This window comes from Pocillopora verrucosa, chromosome 12 (assembly GCF_036669915.1).
Source record: "Pocillopora verrucosa isolate sample1 chromosome 12, ASM3666991v2, whole genome shotgun sequence".
Classification (NCBI taxonomy): Eukaryota; Metazoa; Cnidaria; class Anthozoa; order Scleractinia; family Pocilloporidae; genus Pocillopora; species Pocillopora verrucosa.
The window spans coordinates 15,572,805-15,588,307 of NC_089323.1; the positions used below are offsets into that span (position 1 = coordinate 15,572,805).

Below are 15,503 nucleotides of genomic sequence, written 5' to 3' on the forward strand. Positions count from 1 at the left end.
GTTTTTTCTTGGAGAAAAAGAATCCCTAACATCAGTTAATTATCACGCCCCCAACCCACCCACCCCCCCCCCCCACACCATTAATTTTTTTGTACAACTTCAATATAGAACTGACTTTCTCTATAGAAATGCATCATGACTTAATAAATTGTTATAGCGAGTGAATTTTCGTAGCAACGGTGTCTGTACCCTCTGACCCCCTTCCCCCTCCTTTTAACAGAACTGAATGAATTTTTTGTGGCGGGGTAAAAAGCTGAAATTAGTGAGCAGCATTACAAACCAACAGTTCAAAGAGTTAAGTCTAGCTTACGCATACTTCTTCAAGGAGTTTGCTGAAAACAAAATTGATCTAAATTCGGTTTATTGAAATATGTGAAAAAATTGTGTCGTTTTAGAACACAACAATAAAGTAAATATTGTACATTAGTGGCGTAATGTCAATTAACAGATTTTGGCCAGGCGCCCAAAACCACAAGAGAGCCAACGGGTAATCTAAGTGAAGTAGGCGCTTGATGGTGTAAATTTTGATGGATGTTAATTTCAATCCTGCATGGTGTTTGAGATTGTTCCCTTTATTCTTCACAAATGAATGAGAAAAAAGCCGAAGACATCGAGGGGCCCGTTAAACCACCAAAAGATGACGAAGTTCCATTCATTATGGCAGAAAAACCGGCTGGAAACGAAAAACGACACAATGCTATGAACGAAGGAGAGCATAGCAGGTCGCTTGACGAACAAGTGAAACATTTGGAGCGAAAGATCCGCGCATACAGCAAAGCTAAAGACAAAGTTAATGAAGGAGAAGCTCTGAGTAGCTTAGGAATACTCTATTACAAGGCAAACAGATTTGCTGAGGCTAAAAGCTGTCATGAACGACATCTTAACTTAGCAAAAGCTATTCAAAACAAACGCGCCGAAAAGAGAGCATATTGTAATCTGGGTTGCACTTATCGAAGGATTGGTGACTTGGATAAAGCTGTTGAATGTTACGAACAGGGTTTAAGACTTGTAAAGGAGCTGGAAGATAGACTCGGTGAAGCAAAACTCTTGAATAACCTTGGAAATATTTTTGAGCAGCGCTGTGACTTTGACCAAGCTGTGTATTGTCATCAAAAACGTCTGAGCGTCGCCAGAGAATTAAAAGATTTAGACGGCGAGAGCAAAGCTTGTGCGAGTTTGGGAAACATATATCATTTGCTGGGGAATATTCGAGAAAGCATCAACTATTACGAAAAGCTGGTGGCGTGTTTAAAGTACAAGCTAGGTAAGTAAAATAGTGCGAAGATTTCTTAAGATCTGGGCAGCCAACCACTTTATGCAAATAACACTTTTGTGTTTACAGCTGAATAGCATTCGTAACAGGTATCCAAGAGTATAATTAATAATTCATACATTTTTTAAAGCCGAAATATTTTAAGTACATGTATCTCCAATTTGATAGAAATAAGGGAAGAAAAACATAAGAAAACCTGCGGTAAAACGATAAAATGTTAGGCAAAGAAGGAATGAATTTGAATCTTATTCGGAGAAGAAGCCTCTAGCTTCATCGCTTATCTACATTCAGATGTAAATTCGATCGAGTCGACGTTTTGTCTTTTGACATATCAGAGCCTTGAATTTGACATTTGCGTCAGTCCAACTGCATCCATTTGATAACTATGGGTCAGTGCAAGGTCGGGATGTGTTAGAATATAGAATGGTTCGGTCTAGTAAGCGAAGTTTTATTAACGATACCTTTTTTAATAATTGTTTTTGTTGTTTTGTTTTGCGTCATGTTATTTTACTTAGGACTTAAAGGAAACCACAAATTTGTATTTTCAAAAGATAAATATCACAAATCTTTGTAACATATCAGTGATTTGATGTTGTCCGTATGACGTTTTTTAAAAATTTTCTTAGCAGTCTGGATTCGTGAAACGCAGAAATGGATAATATTTAAGTGGCCTCTCTATACTGTCGAGTAACTGTTATGATTAATTTTTTTTTTTGTCCTAAGCTTGATAAATGCTTCGATGTTTCGTTTGTATTTTTTTTATATGATGGTCCTCCAGAAAAAAAAAGGTCCCGATATGCCAAAGGTTCTTTAGCCGTTAAACTCTCAGAAGTGATTAAGATGCAACTTCTCCCTGTAATATCCATACTTTATCAAGCAGACAGGTAATGAGAATACTCATACTCATCAGGCAGAAGTTAACTTAATCTAACACCAAAGTCTCGCGACCAATTTGTAAGGAAATGTGTAGGAGTAAGAGGGGAGAATCGCCAATCAGATCTTAGGAGTTTTTGTTTTCTTGTTTGATAGCCATGCAAGAAAAGAAATCGAAAAGCGAGGAGGGTTCAGAAGACTGCTCTATGCCGGGTAGCTCTTCAAATAAAATGGGAGATGACTCCAAAAAGTCACGAGCGAGGAGAGGAAGCGATCTTGATGAACAAGGTAGTAATAGCAGTAAAAGTAGTGGTGACAGGAGTGGGAACGGAAGTGGTAAGGGGTCTTCTATTCACTGAAGAGGAGACAGCTCGAGCAGCAGAATGATCTAACTTTTCAAATTGTGCTCACAGTGGAATGGAATCAAACGAAAAGGGCGAGCGTGCAAATGATGAAACAGCAGCTGTTTCCATGATCAGCAGAGCTGCCGTTTGTGGTTAACTCGCTTTTTCACTCGTCTTAACTTGCACGAGAGCCTGGAGCAGCTTAACTATTCGGAAAATAATTCATTCATTAGTGGAAATTATCGAAAGACTCAAAGAGCTCAAAGAAATTCGGTTGACATGAAGACTGTACTTATTGACTGAGTGGGAGGGCCGAACACGAGGATATTTGGCTCGAGGTCATGCGTGATGAACAGAACCGAGCGCAGCATATTCTCTAAAGACTGCCCCTTTTCTTTTCTTCCTTATTCTTTTAGCTCGCATCTTGCGAAGCCGCACGGCTTTCTACAACCTTGCTTGCTGCGTAAAGCGGGATTTAAAATTTATGCAATGCTTTTCAAGTAAAGCGCGCGGGGGGCCGCAGGGGTCGTCATATAAGTGGAGATTCACAAGCAGATATAACATGGTACGATGTGGGTGCCTGTACAGATTCAGAAACTTGTACCCCTGTCAGCCTTGAATCAAATGTAAAGGTCATGAGAGTAATGGATGTTATCGCCAATTTAAGAAGCTCCTGATTTTCGAACAAATTCTTCTCCTCATAGCAAATTTAAAGAAAACAGTATGAAGAGATATGACAACCAATGTGAGTGTGTTAAGGGTCAGCTTGACAAAATGAAATCCTGAGTTACTGGTCTGAACACAAGCCGGATCTTTATCGCCCCGCGTAAATGTAAATAAGAAAGTGGCTAAAAATAAAAGACCTATAACTAGAAACAGGACTAAAGTGGACACGGTACTTTCCTCAACGACAAGACTTCGAGTAGTTCCCCCTAACAATTTACTTCGCCGATAAGGAGGGACTCCTCATGTAGTCTACTTAAAGAGTGAATACAATCATACAGGTCATAAACGTAACGATGAACGTGGTAACGGGAACGCAATCTCAGCTCTTTCCCCATAACACTGTAGTTTGGAAAAATATTTCATAAATTTGTTTGGAAAGGAATTCCACACAAATCAACCAGTTCGGAATGGCACTTAACTTCACTACGAGACAACGATAGCCCCTGATATCCAAGAAGACCTCTTTCCTTTATAAGTAATCGATATTTTATTGTTTTCTGCCTACAAATCAACGTATGTATGTGTTAAATTTTACAAAATTCATAATTATAATTACGTTTTTAGCCAACTAGTAGTCGTATAAAGATACACATCATAGTCAAAGGCTTACCTGAAACACAAGCAAGCAAAGATGTCTATTTTTTTTTGTTTCATAAGCTCAGCCTACAAAGTTATTAAATCTTTGAAAATAACGCATATTGCTGGTTACAATGTTCCACACAGGAAAATTTCAGGCATTACAAAATTCCTTCAAATCTATGACTGATTCGCTCTAAAAAAATTTTAAATACAACTGAAAAAAATACAGTATTAATTAATCGAGAATTTCCTCTACCACTCAAACAAAGTGCCATCCTTTACCTTCTCTTCAGAACATAGAAAAAACGTCAACAAATTACAAGCCTTAAAATAAAAAAGTTTACAGCCAGAAAAGGCTGCATAAATAACAAATAATTATACTAAAGGTATTTGCAGAGAAACTGAGTTTATATAGAAACTCTATGTTATGATAAAGCCAACGTATGGTTATAATACCATGGCTACCACTGCCATGGTACCCGCAAACCTCATTTCAAAACTGACTTCCAGAGGAGAGCATTAAGTAACTTATCCTCACAATTTAGTGTATTTTGACTGACTGCCGTAATACCAAACCAAAAGTTTACAACAGCCAATCAGATCAAAGAAAAGATCACGAGAAACCAACGAACTGGTCCGAAGCGCAGGAACACGCAGGCGACCAAATTTCCTTGACCAATAACATAACGAAATAAAACAAAGCTAATAATAATGACATTCAATTGATTTTCAAAACCTTGAAAAGAGACAGGTTTTGAGAATAAAGAAGTTTTCTAGTATTTTCTCCGTGGTAGTGAAAAGGCAAAATTCTCTGAACGGAGTAAAGCACTGTTAAACAGATTTTGCCGGAGCAAAAGCACCCCAGATGGCGATCAATTCTTGATGTAATTCTCTTCCTATCTAGCTACAAGTAATTTGTACCGATACGAAACTAGGATGGATAGGAATCTGTTTAAAAAGAACTCATAGTCGCAATCAAGCAAATAAACTAAATATTCAAATTTGTACTCAGCTGAATAGTGATATGCCACAAAATATTCAAGATGGTGTATCAACCGTCGCAGCCATAATTGACTAATTATGAGATTTTGACACTACTTAACAGAACATGACATGGTTACATGACATAGCACGACATGAATTAAAATGACTGCACTTGAAATTCCCTTACGAAAGCGAGTCATAACTCAAAATAACGTCATAGAAGGTGACTGGATTTGTCATAGCATTACGCAATCAAAAAGAAGTCTCTATAATTTCATGTTAGTAACAATAATCATTTCGAATCTATCTGCATTGCCAAGAATAACAATTTTAATAAAACACATGGAATTCAAATGCAGCAAGATTCATCACACCAGGTACTGTGTTTGGTATTCTTCAGTGTTCTTCAATTCCATTAATGCGTCGGCCAGCTGTTGAGCCAGGGACTGGAACGTTGGCCTTCTCTCCTCTCTGTAAGGACAACAAAAACAAAGTCAACTTGCTTGTAACACCGGCCAATCAGGACAAAGGAAAATATCCAGGTAGCCAATAACAACTCCACGTAAAAAGAGCAAACGTTCTGAAGCGCGCGAAAACGCGGGTGACCAAGTAGTGATTTGTTTCATTTTTAATTGTGATTGGTTGAGAAGGTGGCGTGAGTTTGGTCGACCAATCACAGAGCAAAGTGAAGCAAAACAAATAAAATTCCTAATGACTTTCGACGCTCAACTAAAAAGTGCTCCTATCTCATCAAACGTATCTGGAGGAGCTATAGTTCGTCAAAGTTTGTGCATCGTGAAAAACTCAAGTCAAGTTCATCAATAGCAGGCACATACTAAAAGGAAAAAAGGTTAGAAGGCGAACCATTAAATAATTTTCAGAAAGTCTACCTGTACTCCCAACAACTTTTCATCACTTCATACACGTTTGGTGGCACATTTTCTGGACATTGTAGTCTGTAACCAGCTTCTATCTTCTCCAAAATTACCTGTCCGTTGAGTCCCTAGGAAAAGAGAAATTTTTAACGTCAAAACACGAACTAAAGTATAACAACCTTCACACGGAAGGGGATTATTCTTGCGCTTAATACAGAGGTAGATCTCATGGAAATTTATTAAGCACTACGTCTACCTGCGACAAATCCACTTTCAGGGCTGCCCTCCTCTTAATGATCATACGAAAAGTAAACTGAGTTGAAAAAATTGCGTCACACAAGTGCGTGACCAGATGTTAAGAAAGTAACCTAACCTGTGTGACCTGTGAATTTGCTACTTTACCTCATATGGTTTCTTCCCATACGATGTGGCCTCCCATAGCGTGACACCGTAACTCCACACATCACTTTTGCTGCTAAACTTCCGGTAGTAAATGCACTCTGGAGCATACCACTTTAGAGGCCATTTTCCCGGTTTACCAGCCTACACAATATTAGAGAACAGATTACATATTACCACGTACACTAAGAAACTTTCGTATGGAGCAATTTTCGATTGAGTATCAAAAATAGCGCGGGACTGCATTGCTTTTGCTTTACTTTGCTCTGTGATTGGTCCACAAAATTCGCGCCACTCTCTAAATCAATCAGATGAAAAATTAACACCAATCGCCACTTGGCCGCCCGCGTTTTCCCGCGCTTTGAGTGGTTTACTATTAGTTCTCTTGGGTTCTTTAGGAAATTTTCCTTTCTTCTGATAAGCTGTTGCAATTGCTTTGGTTTTGGTTTAGCGACCCTCAATCGAAAAGCGCTTTAAACGTAATCCGTCGTTGCTTTGGTTTTTCTTTCTCCACATTGATTGAATAAGAAAAACTCGCGCTACCCTCTCAACCAACCAGGTACAATGTACAAAATCAAAAGCATTAGCGACTCACTCGTGTTTTCTCACGCTTCAGGCAGTTTGCTTGTTTTTACTATGAGTTTTAATTTGCTCTTTCCATAAATTTTTTTCTTCGCCCTGATTAACTGCAATGACCACTCTATCTCTGTTTTATTACACTGTAGGAACACCAACCTTATAATAATCACTTCCCGCTCCCATTGCACGAGACATTCCGAAGTCACTGATCTTGACGAAGTCTTCATTAACAACTAAAATATTTCTAGCAGCAAGGTCTCTGTGCACAAACTGCATGTTTTCGAGATACTGCATTCCCTGTGAACAGAAGTCAAATCGATGAGAATAATAATACTTGCTAATCACTTCTGAACCAGCCAATCAGAGCGCGAAAAGCACTATGCACCTGTGTGGCATATACTAATATATCTTTAGACTACTAATTTATTTAAGTCTTATCAGAAATGCTACAACTTGATTGGCTACGCTTCTCACTTTCTATTCAACAATTATTCAGTGTCGCCGTGAGTCTGACCGGTCGTAGATCATATTCATGTAAAACTAAAACAAGAATCTCTCACTCGAATTTCAGACATTTTTTTGTATTTTTAAGCTCTCATTGGCTGATCATGATATCTTGTTGTCATCTGATTGGCTGTTGCGATTACATGACACTCAATCGAAAAGCACTTCTAGAACTTACTAACCTCGGCCACTTGCAACATTATAATAAAAATTTTGAACATCGGCAAAGACCTGCAAAAATGGACAGAGTGATCACTATAATGAAGTGGAAACTAGAGAAATGGAGAGCACTGAAAACAGATTGCACTCCTTTGATAACATCATTTCCTTACCATCATTAAATTTGTTTTGAAATATCTCTTAGCTCTAACAAGAAGTAACTGTTTCAGTCACTGTTACATTCTTGCCTAGCAACTCCTAGGAAAGTAATTTACTATCTAACTTTTTCAACTCCAAGATCTCATTAGAAATTCTCTTTACTGCCTGCCACACAATTCTTATGAAGTTAGTTGTGAGAATTTAGGATTGGATCAACTAATAATCCCCTAGTTGATATTTTTCTTTATTCTCATCACTTATCTGCTTGGTCACTCATGGGAGTTAAATAGTTACGCTGACAGACTGAGGTCATTCAGTCCAGTGGTTGAGATAAGGTACAAGTAATCTAAATTTAGAACTGTTTATTATGATAAGCTTACTTGTGTTTTTTGAGATATTTGTGTAAGGGACCTTCAGGAGCAAGTTCCATCACTAGCATAACTGTTGTGTCTTTACAAATACCTGTTAAGAGAATTGAAGAAATTGAAAAGCTCCACTACAGAATGCAAATTTGATAAAAAAAAAAAAGAAAAATGTTTGAAAGTTTTCATTTAAAATGAAAACTTTCAAACATTTTGCCCTATAAATTACAGGCTTTTTTCAATTTTTCGATCCTTGGCCATCATTTCTCATGCTGCTTTTACATTGTATCAAAATTTTCTATGTTGTGGTTTATCTGTCTCATCAAAAAAGTAATTTGCTGATGCTTTTTAAACTGAAGATACAGCAGTGTAGCTTATCAAGCAGAGAGCAATATCTATTCTTAGGAAGTCAACCTTTGCTATAGTAAACTATAATTGCTATAGTATGACTTTCATGCTATAGTATGACTTTCATATATTCTTAACTGCCAGTAAAAGCATATGGTTAGGTTTCCAAAGAAACTGTGGTGCTGCATTGGTATGGAGTATTACAACATAATCTGGTTTAATCAAGGGAATAGAAGGCTCTGAAGGTTTTTCTCCTGGTTCTCTGGTTTGCCTCCTTCCACAAAAAACCAACATTCTCAATTCCAATTTGACCCCGAAACAGTGGGCAAGAAGAGCCACCTCTGGCAATTTCCACTGATAAATTCCATCCAATTTATTGTTTCTTATTATTATTATTATTATTATTATCTATTTGTTTTTTTATTTCTAATCAACTGAGTTGATTACATAAATTGGCAACCATAAGAGTTTTTAAAACTGATGTGTTTCAAGCATTGGCCCTGCGTCAGATTGAAAATAAAAATGTCCCTCAGTGACTCTGTACTTACCTATTATTCTAACAATATTTGGGTGATCCAACTTCATCATGACTTCTGCTTCATGCATAATTTCAGACTGAAAAAAATATGAAGAAGACCCTCAAAATCGGTTGATAATGTGTTGAATTAAGAATATCTCATGCTGTAGATTGAATCAGATCATTGTGAAGATAGCTGTAAAAAGCCTTGAAACAAAATGTAACCATCATGGAAGTTAAACACTGTCAGAGTGTGAAACTTTTTAAAACAAAAAAATTAATTCTGATAACTCGAAAATTAACAGTTGTGTGACAGTCTGTAAGAAGAACTTCAAGCCAGATCTTTGTAGTAAAAGGGCAACATACAAACTCCAACATTATGATGATTCCTCGAGTTAGTTTTCATGATTATTTTGACATATACAGACTTACTTGTGGATTATTCATTTCTTCAGATTTAAGTTTCTTAACAGCCACTGGAATCTTCTCCCCATTTGGCTTTGTGTACTCTCCCTTAAGAACTGAGCCAAAATTTCCGTGGCCTATAATAGAGTGTATTTTGATTGAGTATTGAAAAACCAAAACCTGAGTAATCACAATGAACAAACAAGTACTTGATTGAAAATTGCCCCAGACAAAATTGTTCTTTCAATATTTTACTGTTCAAAAATAAAATATTATGTGGGACTCTATGAAGAAATGGTTGGCACAGTTAGTGCATGTTTGATTTAAGAACAACTGGTCAATGTTCACTTTACTTTTAGAGTAGAACAGGATTATGGAGTAACAGAGCCTGGGGGAACTGGTGATTAACATATAACTTCTCCCAACAATATCCATACATGAGATTGCAAACAGGTAATGTGAATAATAAGCAATTATTGGATGATGTTGAGCATGATATCAGGTTTTATCAATGCTGAGTTCCAAGCTACCTGCCAAAGCCAAGGGCTAAGGTGGATAACAGACATGAAGTTTGATAATTCATGAAGTCATGCCAAAGCCAAATTCAATAAAAATTCAATAAATTAAAGAAGACTCTTATCTCTGAGTTGGCAGAGTTTTCATAGCAAATCTAATGTATAATATTCATACCTATCAGGAAGAAGTTGTAATCTTGATCTGCATGCAACACCACATTCTCATAACTAATTTACAAGAAAATGTGTAGCAGCTAGAGGGGAGAATTAGCAAATGGATCTTGGGAGTACAAGGGTTAACCCACCTAGTTCTCTTTCAAGTCTCAAGTTTTCACTCTTGAGCTTTCTTGCTTGCATATCTTTAAACTGATTGAAGTAAAAGGAGCTTTTCTTCATTTTGATGCTGTCATATATCGCCTCAAATGCTGCACCTCCAGAAGCACCTGCTGCTGCTGCTGCTAAAGGATGGATCAAAAATATGTGTTACAGAAAATACACCTGAGGACCCAGCAGACACACGACTCCTTCCAGAAAGGGTAATTTTGTATTATCAATGAGTTTATAAGTTAAATTGGCCACCAAATGAATAAAGAAAGGTAAAGATCTCGAAAAGGTAATCTGGGTATCAGATCATCATGAATTTCATCAACTCAAATAAATGAAACAATTTTAAAAAGTTGTTATGCCTTATCCTTACAGAGATGTTTTCTCAGATTCCCCTGAAATCCTGAGGTCAACTGTGACCTGAAGTCAGTACTGCTTTTTTTCCAACAACCTTTCTTGAAACAGCCATACACATGAACATATAACTTAACTTCCTAATGTCAATTTTTACAGAATTGGAAAGTACACAAATATGAACAAAGCAATCAGCTTCACCCTTGGACATCTACATGTAAGAGTCAGACTAGTATCTAATTTCTCCTTTCAATATCACCCCTGAATCACACATTAAGGTCATGAGAATAAAGGAAATGATCACTCACTGAAGGAACTCTTGATTGTAAAGCATATTCTCCTTAAAAACAACTGAAGAGTGCATGGAGAACAGTATGAAGAATATACATACTGATGTTGGGGTATTGAGGGTTAATGGTGCAATCAGAATTTATTAACAAGGTTTTTGAGAACTACTTTATCACACTTGACTTGAAAATTTTTTTGCCTTGAAAAAGAGTGTAAAATGCTCTAATTAATAAGTAACACATACTTTTTTCATTTTCCATGCACATCAACAGCTCTGAAATATTGTAATTTATTCCTCAAAATTAACCCTTTAATTCCCAGATCAAATTTGTAATTCTCCTTACAGTCAACCATACAATTCTTATAATTATGTTGGTTCAGAGAATTTAGTATTGGATCAATTAATTATCCCCTAGTTGCTATTTTTCATATTGCATCAACTCTGTAAGGAGAAATTCTCTATTGGTCACTCCTGGGAGTTAAAGGGTTAAAGTACAATTTCTGCCAACTTCCAACTAACCTGATGGTGTTGGTGACGCTGGCGATTTTCTCTCCTTAAAAAATGGGCTTGGTGGGGGTTGTGCACCTCTTCCTCTTGGGCTGACAGGTGGGGCTGTGAAAGGTCTGGGGGGCAGTCGTGGAGGGCCAGAATTTCTGTTAGATTCTGGAGGAGGGACACTGGGAAGAGGAGGAGGTGGGTTCCTTGGTGGAGATCTGGGAACTGGCAAGGTAGAAAAAAAGGGTCAAGAATGACAATTATAAAGTCAAGTAGTACTTGCTCAGCCAGAGATTAACCTGGTTTCCAGAAGTGATCAGGAGTATTGTAACTTCCCCCATTTTCCTTGGCAGAGAGAGATTCTACAGGAGTAGAATATCTTGCCCAAGAACACAACGCAATGACTCAACCATGTCTTGTTCAACCCAGAGTCTTCAACTGAATTAAACAATTTTGAATGGTTCTTACTTATGATCAATTAGAGAACAGATGCACAGATGATAACCCTTTTCTGAGTTCCAACAGCCTGTTTCCATTGTACCATACCTGTATACTGAACCGCCATCACTGACAGCAGAACCACTTATGACAAATAGACTAATAATAATCTTTCAAGTAATATCTAATCCATGTTTCTCTCCCAAAATTAAAGTGAGTAGTATTCCTGAGCACAATAAGTGGTCAATTATAGTATGGAGTGGCATTGTTTATTGTTTTTCATAAAACTCCTAATCTGTGGTATCTGTTTTAAGCAATCATCCCACCATTCCCCTTGGGTGACTGCTTAATACAGGTTTGACTGTATGTGATATTTTGAATCCAAACAAAATTATTGTCTTCTTAATAACTGTCTGTATTTCACTCAAGAGAAAGATGATTTAACATAAATCCAAAAGGTCCATTAGTCTTATTTTAGCACCTTTTAAGGCTGTGGCAATCAAGTTGCAAATTGCAATACTCTGATTGTCATAAAATTTTAATTAATGATCCCATAGAATCACATTAACAGAGCTCCACTGTAAAAACCATATACAACTGCAGGAGTGAGAGTGTGCACAGAATAGAACCTTAACCCTTTGAAACCTAAGAATCACTGGCATCTAATTTCTCCTAATAATATCACGTCTGAATTGAACATTGGAGAGTAAAGGAAAGAATCACCAACTAAAGCAGCTCTTGATTGTTGAACAAATTCTCTTATCAGCACCTTAGGAAATGCATATAGAACAATAAGGAGAATCTGCATGCTAATGTTAGGGTATAGAGGGTTAACTGGCTTTTGATGCAAACTTAATTCTCCCTGCATTTCACAAGGAAATAAAAGAAATTTGAAAGGTGAATCCAGCAGTCTATGCATTTCAATAACTAACCTCCATGCAGAAGGTCTGGGACATTGGTAGTTCTACCCTGAATAAACGGGTTTCCTGCAAATGGAGAAGAGTCGTTGAATGATCTACTAGGTGGTCTGTTGCCAGTAACTATTCTTGGTTCTGGATCAGAGACACTTGGTGGTCGTGCACCCATGGAAATCCTTCTTCCAGTTTCAAAAAGTTCCATGCTACAGGGCTCGTTTAACTTACAGAGAAGACCATCTTCTCGCTGAGAGTAATGATCCACAGCTAACATCAGGTTGTCAAATTTTGGACCTGATTTTATCGATAATCTTTCTTGCTGGTCAATGTCGAACAAGTAATGGACTACTGAGCCCTCGTAACACAAACCAAGCACATATCCTGGATCCCTTTCACGGATAAGGAACATCCCATTTAGGCATCCTAATGTAGCAAGCCTTCTTTCAGCTTCCTCACGTGAAATTACTCCATGAAACCAGATTTGATTTTTGTGCAAAACTGAACCTATTGCACTCTCCAACTTAGCTCTCATCAAAGTTGCAGTGGTTTCATCTCCATCCTAGAGAACCATGACAAAATCATTTATAACCTGAAACCCTTACTCCCAGCTTGTATTAGCCATTTAGTTAGACACTGTAACAGCTGCGATCCATTTGCTTTTTGATCAGTCAGTCAGTCACTCACTCAGTTATCAAGTCAGTGAGTCAGTGAGTCAGTAAATCAGTCTGTACATCATTCAATCAGTCAGTCAGTCAATCAGTCCATCATTCAATCAGCTGGTAAGTTTACCAGTCAGCCTCTGCCACCCACCCACTCAATAACGGCCAGTCAGTCAATGTGTGACCCACCCACTGACCATTAAAGCCAGTCATTCAGTCCGTCACTCACCCACTCAATAATAGCCAGTCAGTCAGTCTGTCACACATCCACTCAATGATAGCTGGTCAGTCAATGCATGGCCTACCCACTCCATTGTAACCAGTCAGTCAGTCTGTCACCCACTCAGTAAGTCAGTCAGTCAGTCAGTCAGTCAGTCTGTAAGCCACCCACTCAATAACAGCTGGTCAGTCAGTCAGTCAAAATCTCATTCAGACATTCAAATAATTTACTTTTACTAAGAAGCATACTTATATGCATTGACTTATCAAGTAATTCTAGACATTGCATCTTTCTAAATAAATGAATAATTTATCACTGGGTCTAGTATACCTAAAGCCAACATATACCCTTAAGGAATTCCTACAATAAAAATTTTTAGTTGACTTCACTTTGGAAATGTGCATACAAGTATGTACTTGGTTCCAACAAACCTGTATTCCCATTGATGCCATTGCAGCAATAGCCGCATCTTTGATGTGTTCCTGATTAGCACCAGAGTATGTTTTTGGTGGTACCCCTGGAAGCCTATTACATGGTTCAGTCAGCCTTGCTAAAAGCCCATCCAGGCAAGTGCGATGATGATGTATTAGTTCCACAGGTCCTGGGAACTTCTTACCATCTTCTATGGCAACTGTACCATCAGAATGCCGTTGAATATGATAATGAATAATCTTGTTGTTATGGCACATGGAAAGAGCATAGCTTCCTGCTGAAGCAGTACTTTCACGCAACAGATATAACCCATCTTTTTTGCCATTACGTGCCAGAATCTCTTCTGCTTCTATACGAGTTATACGACCATGAAACCAGTGCTGAAACAGTGGATCAGCCATTTCTGAGTTGGTTTTCTCATCTGCCTACTTTAAAGATCCTGCAAATAATGTAGGAAAAGTTCCATGGGTTTATTGTGGTCTTGTCATGAAAACCCATAATTTTTACCCTAGAGAATATAACCCTTTAACCCCTAAGGGAGATAAGCATCTTATTCCTCCCAGAAGCATTACCCTTGAGTTGAGCATTAAGGTTATGGGAATAAAGGAAATGATCACATACTCAAGACGCTCTTGATTGCCAGACAAATATCCTTGTTAGTACTAAAGGAGGTGTATAGAAGACAGTATTGAGAACTTGCACATTGATCAGTGTTGAGGTCTAAAGAGTTGAAGCATACATTTACACTGTGACTATCCCCATAAGTGGCCACAATCAGCAAATCTAGGATAACATTTATCTAAATGTTAACTGACTCAGTTTTGGTGGCTTCTGTCACCTTTTTGCAGTAAAGTGCAAGTCAGCGTTCATTCTTCAGCAATGTTTGTTCAATCTATACTGCTTCAGAGTAATGACATTGCCTGAAGCCTGCTGAAAGCTGAAATGTGAAACCTTAAATATAACAGAAGGTAGTGGTAAACTGATGACTAAATGTAGTTTTAAATACTTCACTTCACGTGTTTACATGTTTCTGTTTTTTTTTTTGCTCTGTGTGTATCTTTCGTGATTTCCGCGTTATAAAAAATTAATCTCTATTTGTTCTAAGCATTCTTGAGAAGGAAGTAGGGGTTTGATTTCCGGGAAAATGACTGTGAGTTTACGTTTAAAATGTTTACTAAGTAATCTAGAACAATAATGATCATCCTACTAAAGAATACTTCGTCTTGTGAACCATTCTCTGGACATAGCAAACAATTACGTATTTTGGTTTCTGTTACTTAAATTGGTTCCTTACGAGGACGATTGCTATTTCCCCTATGTATGACTCGAGATAACCCGTGTAAATCGAAGCGATTTTACCGCTGGTTTTAATTCCTGAAGTTGTATTAACTTTATGCCTTGTAGACCCTCAATAAGAGATTTGTGTAAATACGGTAGAAGGTTTTGCTTATTCTTTTCAGACAATCGAAGGCTTGAGCTAGTCGAAAGACACTGAATTTAAATTTTAGCGGAGTATGAAATATCCATATGATTAATTAAGCTACCTGATGAAAATGAAATTACACTCACCAACGACAATTTATATGCTTTCACCGATCCGTAACTAGATTATCCCACCAAAAGCTTGTTTTCAGCCAAAAATGTCAAACCATGTCATCTGATTGCTAAGGAAAGCAGAATTCAATTATTTCGCTTCTCGACAAGTCCGTAACCGAACCCCACTTCCTTCCCAAGGCCTGGATCCTAAGACTTTCAGTTTTTGATATATCAGCTAATT

At 37.6% G+C, this 15,503-nt stretch overlaps 2 protein-coding genes across 5 annotated transcripts; one reads left to right on the forward strand and one right to left on the reverse strand.

Annotated features, from left to right (window-relative positions):
- The first annotated feature begins 516 nt into the window (after positions 1 to 516).
- Positions 517 to 3,690, forward strand: LOC131788014 (G-protein-signaling modulator 2-like). The gene is made up of 2 exons (XM_059105099.2): positions 517 to 1,264; positions 2,303 to 3,690. The coding sequence occupies exons 1-2, from the start codon at positions 586 to 588 to the stop codon at positions 2,503 to 2,505; spliced, it is 882 nt and encodes a 293-aa protein (XP_058961082.1). The 5' UTR covers positions 517 to 585; the 3' UTR covers positions 2,506 to 3,690.
- On the reverse strand, positions 3,680 to 15,447 carry LOC131788007 (tyrosine-protein kinase SYK-like). Of its 4 annotated transcripts, none has more exons than XM_059105092.2 (13): positions 15,296 to 15,447; positions 13,726 to 14,165; positions 12,434 to 12,974; positions 11,088 to 11,288; positions 9,907 to 10,053; positions 9,114 to 9,223; positions 8,713 to 8,779; positions 7,835 to 7,916; positions 7,319 to 7,367; positions 6,789 to 6,929; positions 6,057 to 6,197; positions 5,670 to 5,782; positions 3,680 to 5,250 (listed from the first exon to the last, which is right to left on the reverse strand). In XM_059105092.2, exons 2-13 carry the CDS (start codon positions 14,125 to 14,127, stop codon positions 5,148 to 5,150), a joined length of 2,097 nt encoding a protein of 698 aa, XP_058961075.2. In that variant the 5' UTR covers positions 14,128 to 14,165; positions 15,296 to 15,447; the 3' UTR covers positions 3,680 to 5,147. The 4 variants fall into 4 exon arrangements, with proteins under 4 accessions (XP_058961075.2, XP_058961074.2, XP_058961073.2 ...); XM_059105091.2 differs by having other exon boundaries at positions 9,907 to 10,056; XM_059105090.2 differs by having other exon boundaries at positions 9,907 to 10,059.
- Positions 15,448 to 15,503: the final 56 nt, after the last annotated feature.

Coding starts and splice junctions, on each gene's coding strand:
- LOC131788014 (XM_059105099.2), top strand. CDS start 586: ATGAATGAGAAAAAAGCCGAAGACATCGAGGGGCCCGTTAAACCACCA. Junction 1,265..2,302: donor GTGTTTAAAGTACAAGCTAG/GTAAGTAAAATA, acceptor CTTGTTTGATAG/CCATGCAAGAAAAGAAATCG.
- LOC131788007 (XM_059105090.2), bottom strand. CDS start 14,127: ATGGCTGATCCACTGTTTCAGCACTGGTTTCATGGTCGTATAACTCGT. Junction 12,975..13,725: donor TGGCATCAATGGGAATACAG/GTTTGTTGGAAC, acceptor ATGGTTCTCTAG/GATGGAGATGAAACCACTGC. Junction 5,251..5,669: donor AAAAGTTGTTGGGAGTACAG/GTAGACTTTCTG, acceptor TTGTCCTTACAG/AGAGGAGAGAAGGCCAACGT.